The 23,733-nt window shown below is 45.6% G+C and overlaps 1 protein-coding gene across 1 annotated transcript in view; it reads right to left on the bottom strand.

The window, feature by feature from the left end:
- The window catches only part of LOC135390825 (tyrosine-protein kinase SYK-like), a 65,666-nt gene extending 54,921 nt beyond the window's left edge, over positions 1-10,745 (bottom strand). Inside the window, exons 1-2 of the mRNA XM_064620753.1 lie at positions 10,636-10,745; positions 10,391-10,576 (exon numbers count right to left, since the gene is read on the bottom strand). Coding sequence (XP_064476823.1) covers positions 10,391-10,576; positions 10,636-10,646 — 197 coding nt within the window. The 5' untranslated portion in view covers positions 10,647-10,745. The remainder of the gene's footprint in view (positions 1-10,390; positions 10,577-10,635) is intronic.
- Between the last annotated feature and the right edge of the window lie 12,988 nt (positions 10,746-23,733).

Below are 23,733 nucleotides of genomic sequence, written 5' to 3'. Positions count from 1 at the left end.
CCGTTTTCAACAAGTCAGGGCAGATAACGATATCATTTGAGATGATCGTTGGCTAGGAGCGTGCTATGCGGTGAAGTTCGTTTTTAAGAGTGTGCAAGTTGAAAATGTCGAAGTACACTCTCAGAAAAAAAAAGAAAAAAAAGGTGGAGCAGTTATACCTTTCAGGAGGTAATATTTGTCGCATATGTTAGGTTGCAAAGTTCTACCTTCTACCTCACTCTCTTCCACGAATGATAGGGTTACCACTTCTGATTCGGTTTGCGAGGGGGGCGTACGCCGTTTTGTAGCAATTTGGATACTATATGATAATTGCTTTTACCACCCTTTTACACCCTTTATCAGACGCTATGTTGACCTACACTCTTAGAAATGAACTTCACCGCAGAGCATGCTCCTAGCCAACCATCATCTCGAATGATATCGTTATCTGCACTGATTTGTTGAAAACGGGAGGCGTACGCCTTTTCTGTGACAATTATGAACAGCGTAAGTGTCACAAAACAAGACGTACGCCTCCCGTTTTCAACAAATCAGGCCAGATAACGATATCATTCGAGATGATGGTTGGCTAGGAGCGTGCTATGCGGTGAAGTTCATTTCTAAGAGTGTATGTGGTAACTATAGAAGTTACCACCTTTTCGCACCCTTTCTTCTGAGAGTGTACACGGCGAGAAAGTACACTCTTAAAAATGAACTTCACCACATAGCACGCTCCTAGCCAACCATCATCCCGAATGACAACGTTCTCGCCCCTGATTTGTTGAAAACGGGAGGAGGAGCCTATTTTGTGCCCATTATGCACGGCACAAAATACCCCATTGCTATTGGGGGAAATGAGAGGATGGTGATGAGGATGATGATGCTGACGACGCTGACGGGGTCTTAGACGGAGTCGATCAGGCCGGTAGTTTCAAGGAATTTGATAAAGGGTCGCAAGAGATACACTACAGGACAATAAAATCAGCGTTTTCTGAAAGTCACGTGGCGTCGTTCGAGGCCTCCTACGACTCTCGGCAATATACCGGCATCGATCTGAGTGTCGTTAGGCCGCTATCATCCCGTTTGCGAGCAACTTCAGCTATCATCGCTCGCTGCACAAACTCATGTTTAGGCGGTAATCTACAGCATAGCGTGCGTTGGCGGGCTACCTTTCGTGTACTTGAAAAGTTTCACTTCTGTGAACCGCCACCGTAACCCGTGTTAGGAGATAAGTATATTGAGTAGCTAGTGGCTTATCATGCTTTAGGAACCGTTATCCTGAACACCTTCCGATCAAGGAGAATCCCCTATTTTGTTTCGAATATCGATATTTATTGATATACAAAATTCCGATACTTTTGCAACTCAAATCAGTTATCTTCTTCTTTTTCTTCTCCCTCTCCCTCTTGACCCTTTTGCCTCGCACCCGAGAACCGAGTGAAATTAGTTGGGTAAGGATACACGTCGGATAAGAAAGAAGTCATACTGTACATGAAGGCGGAGGAATAACGTCGTAAAAACAAAATAAGAAATGAGTGGGTTTAAAATAAAGTTCTTTAGAGGAACCCATATAACCACGTCGTAAAATCAAGATGCAAATACCCCGGGAGACTATAAAATTGTTCCCCCAAACGACCGGCCGCTTCTCACGTTTCGCTCGCTACCGGCTTCCCGTATTTCTTGCTGGGTCACGGCTGGACTTTCGCGATGCTCCGAGAGAACATCTGTGACACTGACGACGTATTATTTTCATTGCGGCACTTAGTGCTCGCCGTGACAGGTACAGCTGTCGAGGCGAAGCGACGCCAGCCTCGATGTCATAATCGGGGCTTATCAGTTGCCGCTCTTCGAGTGTAATAAACCGCCGTGATTTCAAGTTATTTGCTGCGTTACGTTACTTGAACGATAATAAATAGAAAGTAACAAACTGAACGTGTACCGAAAATTTACCTATATAAAGCGTTACGCGCCTGTAAAGCGTGCTTTGTCTGCACAAGCGGGAGCACTCCAGTGAAGCGCACTTAACGACAGTCACTTTCCACTTAAATGAACGGCAACGCGATAGTGTATGAAACTGCCCTCTTAATTGGGAAATAGAAGCAGCTCTAGGCAGTGAACTAGAGCCTTGCTGAAAGTTCGCGCAACGTAACAGTACACTTTTACAACACGACTTTACCGAATACTACGCTCCAAGCCAACTATTATCCCGAATAACATCCTTCCCTCCCCTGATTTCTTGGAAACGAGAGGCGTACGGCATTTTGTGACACTTATGCAGCTATGTTAATTGTCACCAAAAGGGCGAATGCCTCGCGTCTTTCAAAAATCATGAGTGATTGCGGCATCATTCTGTGCAATGGTTGGTGTGCTATGTGGTGAAACTCTGATTGGAAGATGAATAGTATTTTGCCTGCTGCTGTAAAGCGTGCTTTGTCTGCAGTAAGAGTATCACTCCGGCGAAGCGCACTTAACGACCATGACGTCTATCTAATTTATCGCGCACGGCGCGTACAGCGGAACATGTACCCAATTTCAACGCTACACAAGATATCGATGTTTTCCCGCTAATGACCAATAAAACATTCAGGAAGAAAACACGTGACTTTTTCCGAGCGAATAGCGCGCATAGCGCTCTTTTCAACGCGCGTACAATGGAATGCCAGGACGAAGACGTAATAGCCGCAACATAACAAAGTGACTCCTTCAGGGCGGGAGAATAATCGTAGCGCAATTAGGCTTAATTACTCCATTTTTCGTAACTCATATAGGAGCTCTCGACGCGCTACTTCGAGGGTGCGTATGAGCACGCACTTTATCTGGCCGAGTTGTTGAAAGTTTTCCTCGTAATACTACTATTAATAAAGCCGCTAATACCTTCTTCTCTAGGAAGACACACAAGGTGATTAGTACTTCGATGTTATAAAGGAGAAAAAAAAAGGAACACGAATAGCGAAGGTGGCGCTCGTAACAATTGCTCGTTCTAATGTCTTTGAAAATGAGGAACGGTTCTGATTAACGGAGATCAGTGGGACGTGTATGTATTTCCTAATGTACTGGTACGGTGAAGTCCAGGTGCATGTAAGGGGCTGCATGATATGTGTCTTATCAATGCAACATTGCAATGATTATTCGTTATAGGTGAACTAGTCTCTGGATTAGTCTCTAAGATAACTAACGAAAGAGATCTATGTGCGGACTCGACCCTTAAGATTTCCACTCAGGGATTATATAGTAAACATCAGCGACACTTATTGTAGATGACGGTGAGAAAGGGGTGCTTCATCGCGAGGGGCGAGGAGACGACTCGCACCCATTGCTCGCTGTAATTTGATTAAATTTTACGATTAGCTTCACAGGGAGGACCGAGATGCAACAGTGTCGAGAAAAGGAGAACAGTGCTTTTAGGGTACGACGTTGGCGAGCTGTTATCTGACCACGAACAAAGCAAGTTCGTCATGGTGAGGGGGCGGAAAGAATGGTACTAATCACGCCTCAATCGTATATAGAATTCTTATGAACCATATGATGCCTCAAGTACGGCGTATGGACAACTCACTCGTCCTCCATTCATACTCTCTTAAACGGGCACTAAAGCGCAAAGATTACATTGACCCAATCACAAAAGGAACGGTGTTCCGCTCGCCGCTCCCTCTCCTTCTCAAGAAGCCCGACAAGGCGGAGCGGCGCCCCATTGGTCTCCTCAAACGATTCGTCCAATCACAGCGAGAGATCGTTTGAGAAAACCAATAGGAACGCTGCTCTGCATTGTCGCGCTTCTGGAGCGGAAGAGGGAAAGTGTAAGTTGCGGTTTCGTTAACGCATAAATAGAGAACGACGCAACCGATTAATTCAGTTCCTTTTGTGCTGATGTAAAGGTAACGGGATCATCCATTCCGCCAGAAGAAATTTTAGCGTGTCAGTTCCCTTTTAAAGTTTTCCCGCCGTGTCACGCGCACAAAACGCAACGCTAGCGGCATCTGATGCCAGTACAAAAACAAAAGCTACGGTTCAGTCGTGTGGAGACGCAATTTCGACGGATTAGCCGCGTTTACATGAACTCGGCAGAAGCGGGTTGAGTTGGGTTGTCGGGTTCGACTCCCTCATGTAAACGCTGTCGGGTCGTGTTGACCCCACGTCGCGTCGAGTCAACACGACAGCATGGTGTAGGTTGACTCGACCACACTTGCTCAGACTAGGTTCCACGCCCAACTCGCTAGGAACCGCTGCGATCGCCTGCAATTGAAGCGAGTATACATGTAAAAAGCGCTGGGTCGGGTTCGACTCAACCCGCTAGTCAACCCGACCCGCTCCTGTCGAGTTCATGTAAGCGAGGCTATTGTGCTGCTGAAATGATTGGATGTTTCGAGTGAAACCTGAAAAAGCTTGTTTCGCGGTGGCTGTTATTGTGCCTCGGGGTAGTGGGCCGTACCTCATGTGGCGAAGTTCCCCATTTATCATCATCAATTTATCTGTTGTTGCTGTTGTTCACATGAGCGACATTGGACATGGAATATTCTAGTGGAAGAAAAAGCAATAAAAGAAAAAACTGCTCACGGTTCAGATGTTCCGCCGCGCACTGAGCTTGCGCCTCTTAGCAGACGACAGAGTCTTTTCCTGTCGTCTGCTACGATACTCGTAGGTATCTTGTGGCTGCGCCGCAGGATATTCCTCACGGTTAGCAGTGCACGAAAAGACATGACGTTACGCGGCAGCGCTTGCGTGGCAGCAGAAACCTATGACGTTTTTCGCGTCTTCCGATGGAGTATTCTGGGAAATGTCGCTCGTGCAGATATACGGTTAGACGCGTTAAATAATCTTCCGTTTAGGCATCGCTCGTGATAACATCTGTCACGTGACACCTGACATTAAGTACCACTCAATAGTCTGATTTCACTCAACATCGCGCAAAGTCTATATCGGTGCTGTTCTGAAAATTGTAGTGCCGTACAGAAAAGGCTAAGTTTGTTGTTAAGTGCGTGTTAGGGAGTGGTGCTGCTGACTGAGGAGGAGATGGAAGAGGTGGACTTTGGAGCAGAAAAGAAAGATGACCTCTATTTCTTGATTCCGTGTTACAATACCGTGATCAACGGAATGTTTACGCGACGCGCTTTCGATGCTCTGAATTTATAAAGTTAAAAGTTGATTCCTTTTTAGATTTTTCCACGCACGAAAACAACGGTTCGAAGAAAAATATTGAGATTAAACTCCCGCCGATAGATGGAACCAGGTGCTACCGAAAATGTCAGATTCTATATACGCCCGTTGTGCGATCATATTCGAGGACGAGCTTCTTGGAACACTTACGTCTCGTGTTGCGCGAAAACCCTTGTTTTCTCGGTGCGTTCCAGTCCCGTTCTTGCGTCGATTTTGTAAAATCCAACAGTTCCATATTGGCACCTAAATTTCGCCGTTCATTCGAGAGAAGAAGAAAAAATGTGTCGCTTCCAATTCGACGCTCTCCGCCAGAAACATGGATTGTGCAAACAGACAGGCGGGGCAGGCATTGCGGGCTATGAAGAATGAAAGCGTGCATAAACACATTTCGCGACAGCTAGCATCTTGATGCATGACGTCATGTTCCTCGTTATTCTACGGAACGTCCAATGCCGAAGATCTTTTCCTCCTACACTCTTAAAAAAAGGGTGTACCTTAACTCCTTTTTTTGCCACATATATAACACCCTCTTGGAGAGTACAATTACGCTCAAAAGGATGCATAACACCTTTCTCCCTAGTGGAGAGTAATATTACTCCCCGGCAGGGAGAAGGTGTTATGCTACTCCCTTGAGGGAGTGAGGAGACACCCTTTTGAGCGTAATTGTACATCTCCAAAAGGGTATTATATATGTGGCAAGGAAAGAAGTTAAAGTACACCCCCTTTTTTAAGAGTGTAGCATTCTTCCCTCACGAGGGCGCCCCGTGCGTTTTCTCCTGCATGATCCGAGTCCGATGATTTGTGTACTTAAAATATGCGCTGCTAAGTGTTCTAAGTAACACGCGAATTTGGAATGCATGGCGATGGTGACGAGAGGCTTTGGAAGGGTTCCTCTTCAAGAGGAAACGGTAATGTGTCTTCTACGCGCTGGGTTCGAGAATTTTCGAAAAAAAAAAAAATACCAGACGTCCACGGCAGCAGTGATGTAAATAATGGAGCTTCGCGTTCTTCTGCGTTGTGCGGCACTCGTATTATCTGTACCTTTTCAATCTGCGTTCCCGATAAACGGCGTATATCACAAGGTGATTAAAGGTACTATCCCATCCGGAAACATGTGTATGAGACCGATATGGTAATGTTTGACACCGCTTCACAGTGTGCTTGGCCAAGTTTCTCTTCCGAAAACTGCGTACATATTAAATAAACGAGTTTTAAAGGTTCGCACTGCCTCTGCATATAAGGAAGCCCCAGCGATATCAATATCACGATGACGACAGCCAGGCACACGAATGGGAGTGCAGCGCAGGCGATTGTCTCCGAGTCCGTCTGCTTCGCATTCGCACCGCAACATAGTAAGTGAAAGGTCCTCGGTAAATACACCGACGACTTTCGCTTATGAGTGTGAGTACTGACGTGATCATGTTGTGTGGAATACGGTGTTGCGTTCCTGGCTCTATGAACACGCCAGGCGCTAAGCCAGGGGCGACATTCCATGATAGACTCGCCGCGACCTCCAGAACGTCGCTACAGGGCGCTCTCTCTGATTGGACTTCTCCGTGTGACGTCTTCTACGATTTCCAGAGAGAGAATTCCGGCGTACTCTCAACATCCGGCGTCTGCTCTTGCCATGCATTACATCAAATTGCACAGAAATTACTCCACTGATTCTCTGTAGCCAGTCCCGAGTGGCTCGGGACTAACATCTAACATCACTAACTTGACTTTTACAAATCAATCAATCAATCAATTCTCGTAGGATTTGCGGCGAGGAGTAAAACGGCGCTATAGTTTCGGAACCGATCTGGACGGACGCGACATTCCCTTTAACTCATAATATGATATAATTCGCGGACCTTATGCAGTCTATATCGTGCAACTGCAACACGACAAACTTGTGTTTTATAAAACAACAAATAATACAATCAGTACTGTTTAGAACGCAGGGTGCATGGTAGAAAAAAAGAAAAAAAAAAGAAAAGAAAATGAACGGCTCGGATACTGGGTTTAAAGGCGTGTAGCTTACAGACTACAATGGCAGGCACGTATGTATTCGGATAAGAGGAAACAACGTCAGCGCATCTTTTTTTCTCTTGTCTTCGCAAGTGGCTGATTGGCTTAAGGACGATCTGCTAATGTTATAAAATGGTCTAAAAAGCCATGCACAGTTTTTAACGAAGTCTTGATTTGAGCAAGGGACTGGGATTTTTTTGTTTTTTCTTTTTAGTTTCTTTTTTTTTTCTTACTCGTCGAAAAGTACACCAGTCATTAAGGGAAGGTGCACCGCTTTTTGACTTAACGCGATTTGGGGGCACCACAGCAAACAGTAAAATCCTTAAATGCATCACCATTAACTGGTAAAATGACACAAATGCGGGCTATCTGTTTGAGAGACTCCGTATATTGAAACGTCACCACATGGACACCTCAAACCAACAAAACATTTAATTTACACAACTCACTAGGGGCATGTACAACAGGGCGTAGGAAAGTGAAAAGACGTAGCAAAAGGACACACTATAAGGGCCAGGTCAAACATTACTATTCAAAGAAGACGTCTGAACGCGCGGGATGAATGGACACACAGACGCAACACAATTGCCTGCATTCCGGATGGCTACCCTCAAAAGACGTTTGCGTGTTACAGGTCCCCTCGCAACAACCGATGTTTCTGTCTGGGCTCGCAGTTTCTTTTACAATCTTTCAAGACGGCAGATAAAAAGGATGCTTCTAAGGTGAATTTTATCTTTGGTTTAAATACTACGATGTTTGTCCTATATATATGCACACAAAACCGCAGGCTAAACGAATTGAGTAAACTACATGTTGTAACGCAGAAGACGAAATTTAGGTACATGTTTATACAGTCACACTCCTTTACAACGAAACTCAGGGAACAGCAAAAAAAATTCGCAGTAAAGGTATTTTCGTTAAAAAGGATGTCCATTATTGGACCTATAGGCTCCAGCGGGACCGCATAAAAAATTTGCTGTAGTGGTAATTTCGTTAAAAAGGTGTTCGCTATAAAGGAGTTTGACTGTATAGGTATCATTCGTGGGGTGTGTGTGTTGTATTGCCCAACTCAGTTACCTCGTTCGTTACGCACTCTTAGATAAAAGGGTAGAGCATTTACACATTTTAAGGAGGCAATAGTTGTCGCATATATGTTGTGCCTAAATGTTGCAAAGTTCTACCTGCTATACCTCACTCTCTGCCACGAATGATACGCTATGTTGACCTAGGTAGTAACTATAGAAGTTACCACATTTTCACACGCTTTTTTCTGAGAGTGTGTAGTAAGTAGTGGTAGTGATACCTGTACATAATTGTCCTTTTTTAACTTTTGACCACGTGCCATAAATTAATTTAATTGTCTCGTCTCTAGTTCCTGTGTCATTCCTCCCTCAAGCTCGAGGATATTGCCCTCTTCGAACTCGCACCAGCTAGCCTGCACTCTAAGAAAAAAGGGTGTGAAAAAGTGGTAACTTCTATAGTTACCACCTAGGTCAACATACACTCTTAAAAATGAACTTCACCGCATAGCACGCTCCTAGCCAACCACCATCTCGAATGATATCGTTATCTGCCCCGATTTGTTGAAAACGGGAGGCGTACGCCTTTTCTGTGACACTTATGTTGTTCATAATTGTCACAGAAAAGACGTACGCCTCCCGTTTTCAACAAACCAGGGGCGTGAGAGATGTCACTCGAGATGATGGTTGGCTAGGAGCGTGCTATGAGGTGAAGTTCATTTTTAAGAGCGTAGTGGTTGTTTTTGGGCACCTAAACAAAAAATAAAGTTATTATTATTATTATTGCGTGATGCGTTGATTGCATAGTGTCCGCTCAGTGTGTTACATCTCGCTTTTGTACTTCGCTTTAATACTAGGTGCGCTTTGTGCGCGGTTGTAACGCTACTAGGTGCGTTCTCTCAGCATCGAAAGGAACGAGACGTGAAAACCCAAAGTTCTAGGAATGCGTTCAAAACACACAGAATAACCGTGCATAGCGACATGAGAGGGCCACTGTTTGAAGAGGAATATTCAATTTAGTGCTCAAGCAGTTGATAAGAGCTCCGTGAAATTTTGCGACCGACACACACACCGCTTTAGTGGCGGACCGTTGCGTGCCTTTTTCCAACTTCACGTTCACCGTTTGCCGCAATAACTTCGTAGGGAAAGAGTTAAATCATATTTCTGTCCTTTTAAATCGTATACTATCCTATTCTGTCCTTTTTATCCTATTTGAATCCCATATGAATTCACCATTGCGAAACAACAGAACTAAATTCACGAATCATCCATTTCGCAGGTGATGTCGAACGTATACACAGCCTTGTAAGTTACGCACGCAGGAAGTGACAAGAACGTTCTTCTCATTAAGAATATTTCACTGGACAGATTGATTGATTTTTAAAAGAAAAAAAAAAGAAAAAAATATCGGCAGAAATATCTGCTATCTCGCTTCATTGACTATACGTAGCGTACTGTAAAGTAAAGTAATACGATGTCGTTCCCGCGTTTACTGCCAGTTACAAATTACAATATCGTCATTTTCGTGAAAAGGCGAAGCCCAGAAAGCGCAAAAACAAGTAACGGTTTATCGAAATATATAGGAATCAACTAATGCCGAAGACACATCAAGTGATTCGCTCTTAGGTAACAAGGCCAAAAAAAGTTGACGAGCAACTTCTGCTAAGACAATTTCAACTGAAGAGGCCCTTTCAGGTACCGAGTGTCAAGCCGATGCAACAACACGAAACGTACAAAGCACGCACGACTTGAGCCCATCCAGACAGTTATACACTCTAAATCTTTTCACACCTTTAAAGGTGTAACAACGTGCATGGCGCACGCCTTTTTTGGTGTAATTTTGGTAACATCATAATGGAGCACGGTTTTGCACACATTTTCTTTACTCGAGTGTTGTCTGTCCTCCAAAAATTCAGTCTTGCGACATCTCAACATTGTTCAACAGTATTGTAGACACTTGCCTGTGCTCGATTATCGGGAGCGATGCATATATGCATTAGCTCGTACCTACGATATCCAAGACATAATGAAAGCAAGATCTGCACTGACAATTGATCTTTAGTAATGCTTTCCGAACTTTGTAAAATATCATCCTGGAGATGCAATGTTACGCAACCAGGTTGAATGTGCATAGCGCACACCTTTCAAAAGGGTGAAAAAGTTTACAGTGTAGGGAATAAAGGAAGTGTCCCGCCGTGCGACGGATGCATGAGAGGTGTGCAACGTACCTCTTCTGGAAGCACAGCGACAGGACATAGTCCGGTCCGCTCTGTCGCAGCAGAAACAATCCATCCTGACAGCCGCGTTCCCACAGGATCCACTCTGCCGTCTCCCGCGAGATTCCACCGTAAAAGAAGGGCGCGTCCTCGACGGGCGACTCGCCGCCTTGCTGCATCCCGTCCGGGCGCTGCACCCTACACGTACACGTCGTCATGGAGACCTTCGTAATCCGTCATCCATCCGTACCACTTACCGGATGGTCATGCTTGTCGCATGGCTGTCCGCCGCCCGCCGCCCCGTAGCCAGGCCGCCAGCGGACTGGAGGGCGAGCGCTCCGCGCGCTGGGGGCGCTGGCGCCGCCGTCGCCGCCGACGGGGCGCCGCCTAGCAACGGTCACACGCCGCACGTGCACGTCGACGACGGAACAAGGCACCGACGTCAGCGTTGTTCCGCTTCTTCCACAGAAAGCAGCGCTGAGTCGGCAGAAAGGATAATGGCCCTTCCCTAAAAGGCATCCTCTCCTTGATTGCAAGAGAAATGTTTCCCGAACAAAATATACAGTGTCCAACGGGAATCGGCAATTGCGTTCCATCTACTTCTCATGCAGCCTGTTGGAGAATTTTATGCCTTGTCTTCCCTCTTTTCCCCTGAGGGCTTCACTTTCGTTTTATCTTCATACTATATCCCTTTGTTTGTTCGGGAGTATCTCCTTTCTCAATGCCACCTACATTTTCTGTAGATTTTCTTCCCGGACTTCGAGGAGGATTCGCGAAGTGGTAACGTTGTTTTTTGTCTATTACGACCGTCAACATCTGAATGACGTCTTACGAGCAACGTAATTCTTAAGGTAGACATTGTCCGGCACCATAGAAAAATAAAAATAAAAAGTCATAAAATGCATCGTAGATCATCCTCGAAATCCTTTTCTTAGAAGGAAAACAAAAACGGGAGCTTTCGATGGGGAACTTTTTGGCCATGTCTGCCACATTGTTAGTAACCAAAAATAACAACGCACGGAAAAGCGGATCCGTAAAAATAACCCCCTAAATAAGGTTCGAGAAACCCTTTGAAGCTATCTTTCCATATCCCCAGCTAGATCACCAGCATGAAAAGACGGAAAGAGAGAGAGAGAGAGAGAATCGAAAAGAATCTCTCTCATCCGCCAAGAACAGTTGAAAAACAATCCATCTAGCGGCGTCTTTCCCGAAAATGTACTCTTCCTGCGCCAGCGAATAAACGCCGCCGGCAACTTTCTGACACCGTTTCGTTTTGAAAGAGTGTAAAATGCTGCTTTCTTGTATCACACACACACACACTTAGAAAAGAATCGGGACTAAAATAAAAAATAAAAATAACACACTGCTTCCACTCGATGACTCGGTTTCCCTTTTCGCCCTAAAAGCTTCTCTCTCATATACGTATCCCCATTTCCCTCCACTCTTTTTTTTTGTAATTCCTTTTCTGCCGTTTCGCCTTTTTTTTTTCACGTTTGCTCTTAATATTATTTAGTCTTATAGTATTGATGCGCAGTGAAAAGAAGAAACCGGGTCTTCTCAGAGTCCTTAAACAGTAAGTCACTCCCTTTGTAACCCTATTTTTCTAAGGACTCTGCGCGGGTAACTCGACCGCTGACGCATCCCAGCAACTTGGTAGCACGGTGAAAGTTCCGTGAATGCGTCCTCCTGCACGAGAAACAATTGAATGCCGTGTGTCGTAGTCTGGAATTTCAGGACAAGTTCAAAGAATTCTCAGGTGGGCAAAGTCAGACGACAAACCGACCGCTGTGGCGCCCTCTGTGATCGTAGTTATATCGCTACGTAAGACAAAGACACATCACATTTTCCCCAAACATGACCGCATTCACTTCTACCATCTCAGGTTCGATGTTATTGTTTTCTATGTGACATTGTCCTATGAAAATATCCCTGATTCCGCACCCGTTTGCTGGAAAATGCCGTCTGTGTCTCCATCCCGAGTTCTCAATTCTCTCTTTCCTCCCCCCCCCCAGTACTATCAAGCACCGTGCAATTATCCCTACCCTTTCCCCACTTTGGTGCTTCCTTCATTCAAGCCCTTGGCCTCATTTTCACTCTCGCTTTCCCCAAAAACGTCCCCCTTTCCTCAAACTTCCCAATCTTTCTTCGGATTCCCCTTTTCCCGAAAATATAGCGACCGTTTCTATCACCGTTCCGAAAGCTGATTATTATTGTCACTTCCCAGTCTTCAGTTCGCACTTCCTTCCCACATCCCCCTTCTCCCTCTCTTCTTCCCCGTGACCCTGAAGAGGAGTGTAATAGATGGGAGAGCGTTCCGCTCGGAGATGCCTCGGTGTCGGACAGCGGAAGTGTAAACATTCGACCAACCGGCCAGTGTGTCACACAGGACGACCGTCCTGTTGCGGGAAAGGCCCCGCGGGGCCCCCCATAAATTATCTTCGGGAATTCGATCGATTCGCGGAGCGCGCGCGCTCTTTGGGTCCCACGCAACAAGTAGCCCAAGAGCTGCTGCTACGGACTAAGACGTCCTCCGCCATGTATATGATATGTACATACCGAGCGGCTGGCTCGATGGATGGACCGCTGTTCGCTCGTAGAATACGCGACGGGTATTGCGAGTGGCGCGGAAAAGGCGATGCAGAGCGGGCGAGGATGTTACCGCGATAACTAGGTTGGCGGAAATATTTGAGGGAAGTGTAGAGGACAGGAAATGGTTCGGGGCAGGAAGCAGATACGGATTTTTGCAGAAGCGGGTTTTTCGGAGTAAGCAAAGTTGAAATGACCCTGAAACAGGAAACATTCTCCACTCTCTAGTCCGACACAACGAAAGAGTAGTAGTATTTTAGACAAAGCGTGTCTAACTAAAGTAGACGTGGGGGGAGTCTGGTAGAAAATGAGTCTAGCGTAGAAGGAAGAAGAAAGTCGTCGCCAAAGAAAGTTAGTAGCGGGTCGCGATGTAAGCGTTCCGTTACGAACATTACGAAACGCAACGTTTTCACAAAGGCCGCTCAGAGAAGATGGCACATTAGGAGGAAGTTTTCCTCCGGCTGTTCACGAGACTGTTCTTTAGACTCGTCTTTGTTTCTGGCAGAGCACGGCACACAGACTTTTTGGGCTCATTGCAACCCAGTACAGTGAACCTTCGTTATTATGACCATGGTCGTTCCCGAAAAATTTGGTCATAATGCGGAATTGTCATATTAACTTGGGGGGGGGGATTTGCAGAGGGTTCACTGCAATGTTCCCCAGGAGTATGGTCGTAAAGCGAGTATGTCAGGTTATCGAGGGTCATATTAACGAGGGTTCACTGTACAGTGAACCCTCGTTATTATGACCATGGTCGTTCCCGAAAATTTTGGTCATAATGCGGAACTGTCATATTAACGGGGGGCATTTGCAAAGGTTTCACTGCATTGTTCCCCAGGAGTATGGTCGCAAAGCGCGTATGTCAGATTATCGAGGGTCATATTAACGAGGGTTCACTGTAATTCATTCTGCACTCCTAACACACAACTTCGCAGAACAAAAAAAAAAAAAAAAAGAAAGCTGAAAGCGCGCCATTGGACAGGATGATACTGTTATCAGTTTTAGTTTGTGGAGAGTGTGGGGGATGCACCTGTTTGTGACAGTTCACATAACCCCAGACACACAGACACGTTTGAACTCCTTTCCATTAGGGGTACTTAACAGCTGCAAGGGACACTTTCGCGAGAGGAGTTCGTGTCAATGACACACGGCAAGAGCAAACTCCCCTTGGTATTTCGATCGCAAAATATACCCAAAGATGTAGCGCTAGATAATTCTATTACAGCCAGCCTATACACGTACGACGTTGAACAGTCAACATAACAACACGACCAATGAATTCAAAATACGTACTGCAACTGCAATATCTGCACGCAGACGCGAGTACTTGAAAAATGAAAACACGGTCTAGCCTTCGTTCGAGAGTATTGTCGTCGTATCGCCTTTCGTTCGAGGCTACGCCATACGCCTTTACAGATGAAAAGGAGATTGCCGATCTCAGCTTCCGGGCCAGTTCGCAAAAAGGAGATTCTCCTTTGCCGTGTGTCATGTCACTCGACGTCTTTCCGTTAGGTGTCCCTTTGTGTATATAGGAGTTCAAACGTCACGGGCATAAAGTGTCACAAAAAGACGTACACTTCCCGTTTTTGAACGATGTTACTCGGGGCGATGGTTGGATAGGAACGTGCTATGCGGTGAAGTTCACTATTAAGAGTGTACACTCCAAAAACAGAACTTCACCGCATAGCACTCTCCTAGCCAACCATCATCTCAAATGATATCGTTATCAGCCCTGATTTGTTGAAAACGGGGGGCGTACGCCTTTTTTGTGACAATTATGAACAGATCATGAACGATATGAACGATATCATTTGAGATTATGGTTGGCTAGGAGCGTGCTATGTGGCGAAGTTCATTTTTAAGAGTGCACGCTGTGCGACATTGCCACGAATGATAAGGTTATCTCTTCTGATTCGAAGAGAACTTTGGGCGTACGCCTTCCAATCACAAGCGAAACCTTATCATTCGTGGCAATGGTTGGCGCACAACGTGCTATGCAGTGAAGTTCGGTTTAACACGCACACACACTCACACATAAATGGGATGATGATGTGGTGGGTCATTCTCCGCCGTTCTGTTTTACAGCGACAGCTGTTAAGGGTTGAATTTCGTGGAGATCTAGTCTCGTATGTTGCATCGCCGAAACACAGAAGAGAAGAAACGAAGAGGAGAAGAGGATGAAGAAAAGAGAAACACAAAAGAAAATAAGAAGAAGAAGAGAGGAAAGTTGCAAGACGCTGATGATCGGTCATTTCGGAAAGTCACGTTGGCTGTGGCGTTGGCCTCATTATGGTCCGTCCTAAGAAGCATAGTACGTTCCCTGAAGAGCTTCGGGCAAATCGCGCTGCACAAGCGAATGCACCAACTCATAAACGACGCGTAGCGAACCATGCGCGTAGCGACGGACGATCTCAAATAAACAACTGTGTCGCTGTCGTTGATTTGATATAATTTGCATGATACCTGCCAGTTTTCTGTTTTTTTTTGTTTTTGTTTTTTACAGTGTATAGGGCACTATAGAGGCTGGAATTTACCCCCAATTTACCCCTTCTTTTCTAAAAGAGTAATCATCTCTCGCACACTTTAAAATGGGATACAACGTATACGAGATCACAAAAAAAAAAAGCAAAAAAAAAACCCGTAGTATATAGGAGGATACCTTCCAGAAGTCGCTGATCAATAAACCGAGAGAGGGTTTCACGCGCGAGTCTGTTTCACCTCTGGCCTCATCCAGCGGACACGAACGACTGACCGCGCAACCAGCGTCGGCCGACTGAGAACGGTTAGAGGATGTACGTACCTGGGGGGAAGCTCATTAATTTAGTAGCACAGAGGGGCCGCTTCGTAACGCCAATTAAGAGATTGCAATTTAATTACACCTCTACAAAGGGTCGCCGCGATCGATGCCGAGAGTGTCGTTCGTCGACGGGGGATTTTTGACGGGCTCCTTATCCGCTTGTTATTTCGTCAGGGCGCGTTTTGCGGGGCAACAGCTTTTCCGGGCCGTTTTCGAAAAGGCCGCTTCCGTTATCCGGATTATAGGTCCAAAGCAGACGTCGTTACTCTCTAATTCGCTTTCCGGTTGAAGGGAATTTCGAGTGCCCTCTCGAGCGTAAACATTTATTGGATTCCCGATTCAGAGCTCGTACGTGTGGTGCTCGATCCATGTTGAGGCTCTGTCGAATTATACACTCTAAAGACAGAGCTTCACCACATAGCGCGCTGAGGACCAACCATTATACACTCTTAAAAATGAACTTCACCTCATAGCAACCTCCTAGCCAACCATCATCTTGAGTGATATCGTTATCTGCCCTGATTTGTTGAAAATGGGAGGCGTGCGCCTTTTTTGTGACACTTATGCTGTTCGTAATTGTCACAAAAAAGGCGTACGCCTCCCGTTTTCAACAAATCAGGGCAGATAACGATATAATTCAAGATGATGGTTGGCTAGGAGCGTGCTATGCGGTGAAGTTCATTTTTAAGAGTGTACAGTGTGATACTTCTATCAGTCTTGATATGTGGAAAGCGAGGGGCGTACGCCCCTTTGTGACAATTGACATTTCCGCATAAGTGTCACAGAAAGGCGTACGCCAACCTTTTTTTAACAAATCAGGGGAGAGAACGATGTGACAAGGGATGATGGTTGCCTATAGGAGAGTGCTATGTGGTGAAGTCCATTTTTAAGAGTGTACACACTAAAAACTGAACTTCACCGCATAGCACGCTCTGCGCAAACCATCGCCAAAAATGATAGCAGATAGAGAGAGAGATACGCGATGACGATGATATGGGGATGACTTCCGCTCATTGAGCAGAATGCCAGAATGCTTCTGATTCGAAGAAATAAGGAGGCATACGCCTTTCTGTGTCAATTTGGATATATGATAATTGACAAAAAAAGGCGTACGCCTCCCTCTCTCTTCGAATCAGAAGCGATAACCCTATCATTCCCTCGATTTGATGAAAACTGGAGATATTTTCTTTTTCTTTTTTGTGAAAATTTGCAGGACATAAATGTAACAGAAAAGGCGTACGCCTCCCGTTTTCAACAAATCAGGGCAGATAACGATATCCTTCACTCTTAAAAACGAACTTCACCGTACAGCACGGTCCTAGCCAACCATCATCTTTAATGATATCGTTATCTGCCCCCATTTGTTAAAAACGGGAGGCGTACGCCTTTTCTGTGACAATTATGAAGAGCATAAGTGTCACAAAAAAGGCGTACGCCCCCCCGTTTTCAACAAATCAGGACAGATAACGATATCAGTAAAGATTATGGTTCATAATTGTCACAGAAAAGGCGTACGCCTCCCGTTTTTAACAAATGGGGGCAGATAACGATATCATTAAAGATGATGGTTGGCTAGGAGCGTGCTATGCGGTGAAGTTCATTTTTAAGAGTGTTCGAGATGATTGCTGGCCAGGAAAGTGCTATGCGGTGAAGTTCATTTATAAGAGTGCAGAATCGGGGCATACGTTGAATGTTCCATTGGCGAAGCAAAAAAAAAAAAAAAAACAGAAAAAACAAACACAGGGAGCAATAGTTTTTGACCCAGCGATTTCCTCGGGGCAAAGCTAGCGGAACACGAAAGAGAAAAGGATGTATGCGAGCGATATGTGAGGCCGTCATGTTCGAACTTTTCTCTTCCTCTTCTGTTTTCTATCCTTTCTCTTTTACTCCCCCTTGTCCCCTTTTCCCTTTCCCTCATTTCCATACGCTCATTAATTAAATCAAACTCATAACTTTTAAATTTTGCTTCGCACACTTTCGGAACCTCTATTTTACCTATCGGTACTTTCAGAAAAAAAATATTCCACGGCAAAAACCTGTGTCGAAACTTCGTGGCTTTCAGAGTAAGTACATAAGTGGTTTCGGTTTACATTTTATTTTATTATTTTTTATTTTTTTTGCGCGGAGCAGGGTATACGAATGCGCTCTCCTTCACTCAGCTGTCCGGCTGCCAATTACGTGTTCATTCGCCTGGTTCACACGCGGGGGCGACGGAAGACCGGAAAAAGACAGGAGAGACGCTTTGGTGCGTTCGTCATCGTCCCGATAAAGCCACGCTCACGCTCTGCGTCGGTTCTTTATCTTCCGTCACCCCCGTGTGTGAATCAGGCGGACGAACACGTAATTGCCAGTCGGATAGCTGAGCGCAAGAGCGCATTGGTACGCTCCTTTGCGCAAGAAATATGTAAACCGAAACCAATTAATTACTCTATAAATCACTCGCAAACTTTTATTTTCATTTTGTTAAACATTTTTCGCTGGAGGTTCCGATGGGTAAAACAGAGATTGCGAGAGCGACTGAATTAAAATTTAAAAGTTACGAGTTTTATTTAATTAATAAGCGTATGCAAATGAGCCGCTCACTGCTCAGTTCTTGTTCGATGGCTCAGGCATGCTCGCTGAAAAAAAAAAAGCTTTTCGGTAGCGCCACCTGTTTACGAATTATTCAGCACACTCTTAAAAATGAACTTCACCGCATAGCACGCTCCTAGCTAACCATCATCTCGAGTGATATCGTTATCTGCCCCGATTCGTTGAAAACGGGAGGCGTACGCCTTTTCTGTGACAATTATGAGCAGCATAAGTGTCACAAAAAAGGCGTACGCCTCCCATTTTCAACAAATCAGGGCAGATAACGATATCACTCGAGATGGTGGTTGGCTAGGAGCGTGCTATGCGGTGAAGTTCATTTTTAAGAGTGCAGGAGAACCTTCGTGAAACACCCGGTATAGCGACATAGCTACTCTATATACAACTCCAAAATTCCTCGGAAACACCAGATGCTACAGACAGAGGTACCGGTTTGTTAGCGCAGCAATAATTTTGGCGCTGCCGACCAAGAGGGTAAAATAACACACAGTCCAGCTTGTTGAAATGTCGTCAAGAAAAATAACCCTGAAAAATTATCAGACACCACTGCCCTGATTTGTCGCACGCATCATTGCACTCTTAAGAAAAAAGGGTGTGAAAAGGTGGTAACTTCTATAGTTACCACCTATAGACCAACATAGCGTCTGATAAAGGGTGTAAAAGGGTGGTAAAAGCAAATTCAAATTGCTACAAAAAGGCGTACACCCCCTCGCTTACCGAATCAGAAGTAGTAACCCTGTCATTCATATGTAACAGGTAGAATAGAACTTTGCAACCTTTTAGACACAACATATGCGACAACAATTACCTCCTGAAGGGTGTAACTACTACACCCTTTTTTCTGAGAGTGTGTTCTCTCCCTTCCAGTTCCGCTCGTTTCGCCCCATGCGAACCGGCGGGTCAAAAAGTATTGGGGCAAGGAAGCAGAAGGCAAACAAATCAATCAATCAAGGCAAGCTAGCTGTTTCTAAGCCGACATGCCCTCCGTAAACGATCTGGTTTCCAGGATCGTTCAGTAAGATTAGCGTTTGTTCGTTATATGAGCTACGTCCGTGTCAGTTCTGCTTTCGTCTCGATGTTCCTCGAGGTACTTTCTTCGTTCACGAAGAGTATTTCCCCTTGGAGCGCTCGTCACGAGGAATCTCTCCTTCACCGCCTCCGTCTCAACGTCACCCGCTCACCACTGCTTCTCTTCAAAATGGGTCAGACAAGCACGCTCCTCTGCACCAGCTGTGGCGTGGTGGCTGATATCCCCCACTACGCTGCTGGGAACACCTTCTCTACCGTGGCGCCCTCTGCCGTCGTGTATTCCAACTTGGCCACAGCTCTCTCACATGGGCTACCCTACCGGGTCCCGTTCCCCGGTGTACCCAGTGGGCCTTCACCACTGCCCTCCTCCGCTTTCTCCAAGCTTCTGACCTTATGAACACCCTGTGATTGCCCAGTGTACTCTCTATAACTGTGCATTATCTGTTTTGTCTTTATTTCTTTTTATTTAGTTACTTATGTATTTATTTTTTGAAATAGTCTGGCTGACCTTTCAATTTTCATTTATTAAGCATTCATACCCCCCACCCTCCACCACCCGCTGGAGCGAATGTTTTGCCTCTTCCTCACCAATGGAATACTCTGCTCCCGACCTGGTTCTGCCAGTGGAACAATTTTTGCGCCTTCCTGGACTTTGATCGAGCTCTGCCAATGTAATTCTCCCTTGATCGCCTTCCTCTGTGACGTCATCGGACCAACTGACGCCAACACATATACTTCAGGGACGAACCTCACTCGATATAGTTTCGAGACCAGTGGACAGCGCGAGACAAAATGCATTCAAACAGTGATATTAAAAAAAAAAAAAAAATGAAACCGACGTGTGTCATCCTTGATGGAACATGCCTCGACTTACTCAACTTGCTAGTACAAAATGTACGTTCTCTTAAGTGTGCCACGAGTGAGATGTAAAGCATAACGAACTATACATCGCGCGTCGTCCTTTTCAGAAAACACACATTCAACTTTCCAAGAGCACGAAACTCAGTCTGAATCCTCAAACGTCACCCTCATCAGAGGACGTTGTTCGAGAGGAACCTCCCTTTTCTGTTCCGACTTTTCCGTTGTGGAATTCAAAGCGGGGGCCATCCGGGCGAATTTCCATTCCCGGCACTTTTATGGGACGGATTCTCCGGTATATGACGTCATCCAATTACCCCTCGGGGGTAAGCGATCCCCCCCCCCTCCCCGCTCACCTTGGGTAAAATGAAAAACATGGACTTCCTTTCCCCCTTCAGGGTTGGCACTTAATTGTTTTATTATCGACCTCGGGGCTTCAAAAAGCGCACGTGGTCCTTTGTTTTCTCCCTCTCTGGATATTGATTGGTTGAGCCCCAATGACTTTCTCTCTTTCTTGTTGTCTTTCGCTCGAATGCGTTTTCTATTACTGCTTTTAATTGAGGCGGAATATGCACTGCCAGGTAATCAGGTGAAGAGGCTTATCCGAGGGGCCTAAACGCTCGCGCGGACGATGATGATTAGATGAGAGGATAGATTAGGAAATGAGGTTGGTAAATTTGCTTCACGCCGTTCGATAAACGTCCGATAAACAAACATGCCTTAGTTAGAGCAGAGAAGTTACGTCCTTCGTGGTGGTGGTGGTGGTGGTAATGGTGGAAGGGCTCGCCGCTGTCGGCCTCACAGATGTGGGCAACGCCACGACTGACGCCCTGGAGAATGTGCGTCCTGGGCCGACTTCTAATGGAACTGTGCCGACATATGTCCGAAAGCGTCCATCGTCGTGGTTTGCGAAACTTTTATTCGTCAAACGCACCTACGAGTAACGCGATGGCGCTGCTACTTTCTGCTAGTTTTAACGTGCACGTTAAAACGATAACTCTATATGCACCCTTGGAACGTAACTTCACCAGCGGCATTGTCGAGTGGGTAAGCGCAACCTCTCGTTGATGGTATAGCCAAGGTCGCGCTGAGGACTGAGAGGTTGTGGGCGCGAATCCTACCACCGGCTGTGCTACCTGAAGTTTCCGTGGCTTTTCCGGCAAACTTTCTAGAAAAAAATGTCGGCACAGTTCCCCCTGAAGTCGGCCCAGGACGCACACTAACCCCACCTGTCCCCCACTCCTTCCTGCTGTCCTCTCTCCATCTGTCCACGTCTCTACGCCGCTCATAGACATAGTTGCTTCGCGGCGCTAACACATAATTAAAAAAAAATAAAGACAGAACTTCACCGCATAGTACGCTCTGCACCAACCATTGCCACGAATGATAAGGTTATCGCCTCTGATTCGAAAGAGAGAGAGAGTGGGGCGTACGCCTTTTTGTGTCAATTATCGTGTATCTAAATTGACACAAAAAGGCGTACGCCTCCATATCTCTTCGAATCAGAAGCGTTACACTCTTAAAACTGAACTTCACCGCATAGCACGCTCCTAACCAACCATCATCTCGAATGATATCGTTATCTGCCCTGATTTGCTGAAAACGGGAGGCGTACGCCTTTTTTGTGACACTTATGCTGTTCATAATTGTCACAAAAAGGCGTACGCCCCCTGCTTTCAACAAATCAGGACAGATAACGATATCATTCGAGATGATGGTTGGCTAGGAGCGTGCTATGCGGTGAAGTTCATTTTTAAGAGTGTAGGGTGCAGGCAAGCTGGTGCTTCATCGTGATGCAGGAAAACCGAGAGGCAAAGATAAAAAAGGGGGGGGGTGTTGTCCCCTTTTTTTGTCCATGCCTACATCATGCTAACACAGAATAAATAAATAAAAAAGGAACTTCACGACATAACACGCTGAAGGCTATTCATTGCATAGAATAAATAACTCCTTATCTGGGGAAAGCGCCTTTTCGTGACAATTAACGTAACTGCATTTGTGTCACGAAAAGGCGTACGCCACTCGTTTCCAACAAATCGGGGGGGGGGGGACGATATCATGGTTGGCTAAGAGCCTGTCTGCGCGGAGGACTTCAGTTTTCAAACTGTATAAAACTACGGCATTTAAACACGTACTTTGGCACAATGCCAAAGAAGCAGTATTTTTAAATTTTTTCTTCTTTCATTTTACTTGATAGCACTGTCCCGCCCTTCACTAATGAGGATATCATCATCTGTACCGAGTAGTGTCGGTACAGTTCCCCGCGAAGTCGCCCCAGGAGGGGACGAGGGTGTAGAATGTAATGACATCCCTCAGCGAGCCCCATGCATCTTATCACGTTCCATAACACGCGCACGTTACCACTTCAAACTTTATCCACCTCTAATTGTTTCCTCGCATCGTTATTTGAAAAGGCTCAGGTCATCCTTTGTATTCACCCCTCTCGATATCGATTGGCTGAGCGCGTTTTCCAATGGGTGCTCTTCTGTGTACGTTATTCTTGTCCTCCCTATTATGGATGCTTCTTTTAATTGGATTGGACTTTATTACGAGGTAATCTGGTAAAAAAGGGGGGATTTTCCCTCACAATGTTCTCCGGAGGGGATTCTGGCTGAGCTCGGAAACAATGAATGCTGATGAGGATGATGAAATTAAAGCGCCACACAATCAAATCAGCGCCGCGCTAAATGCTGTGTAAAGGACCCGGGTGAACGGACAAGAATTCGATTTAGAAGGAACTCTATTCAAAGGCGTCAGCGACAGAGTTCGATACAAGGAGGTGTCTGTATATCGATACCGTGTTACAACGAATTTAGAGTGTAGAGCAGCCGCTCCTCGTAAAGCAGAGACGAAATTTAGCGGATTCACGAGATGCCTGCAAGCGAGTGACTGGGGAACTTTTGAATGGAAAATATGATGTACGAGACGTTATGGAAATTTCTTAAGGCGTTAGATCAATATTAAAGCCAAAATTAGTAAACATACTTTCGAAAATGCAAGCCTCAACAATGCTTCAATACAGCCTCCTGTTATCCTCATGCAATTTCCAAGAAGGCAACCGAGAAAGACGCTGTCATTTATTACATTTTACAGTACGATGATTTTCGGAGGACACAAAGTTATCAATCCGCTTCGTGATCAAAAGCTAAAAGCTACCCCGAACTCCAATAAAGAAAACTCGAATAAAGAAAACTAGGGGAGACTGGCATACGGTTATGCTCAGCAAACTGGAAAACTCTTTTCTCCTGTTCAAAAACAAGAGAGAGAATTATGCGAAGCGCAGTATAGAGAAGCAAGTTACGACAACAATCTGTTGCCGAAATTCCATTTTACTGTCTCAACAAAGTCGTAAAAACACGACACTGCGTCAGAAACAGATGTCATCCCAGGGTCCAATAGAAAAAGCTAAAAGACGAAATGAGGGAGTGTCGCGTCCTGTCATTGGCTCGCTTTATTCCAACGACGCAATTGCAGACGACAGGGAAACAGGGTTAAA

This window comes from Ornithodoros turicata, chromosome 4 (genome assembly GCF_037126465.1).
Source record: "Ornithodoros turicata isolate Travis chromosome 4, ASM3712646v1, whole genome shotgun sequence".
Classification (NCBI taxonomy): Eukaryota; Metazoa; Arthropoda; class Arachnida; order Ixodida; family Argasidae; genus Ornithodoros; species Ornithodoros turicata.
Note: the sequence above shows the minus strand (reverse complement) of the source record. Positions and strands in the feature narration are given on the sequence as shown.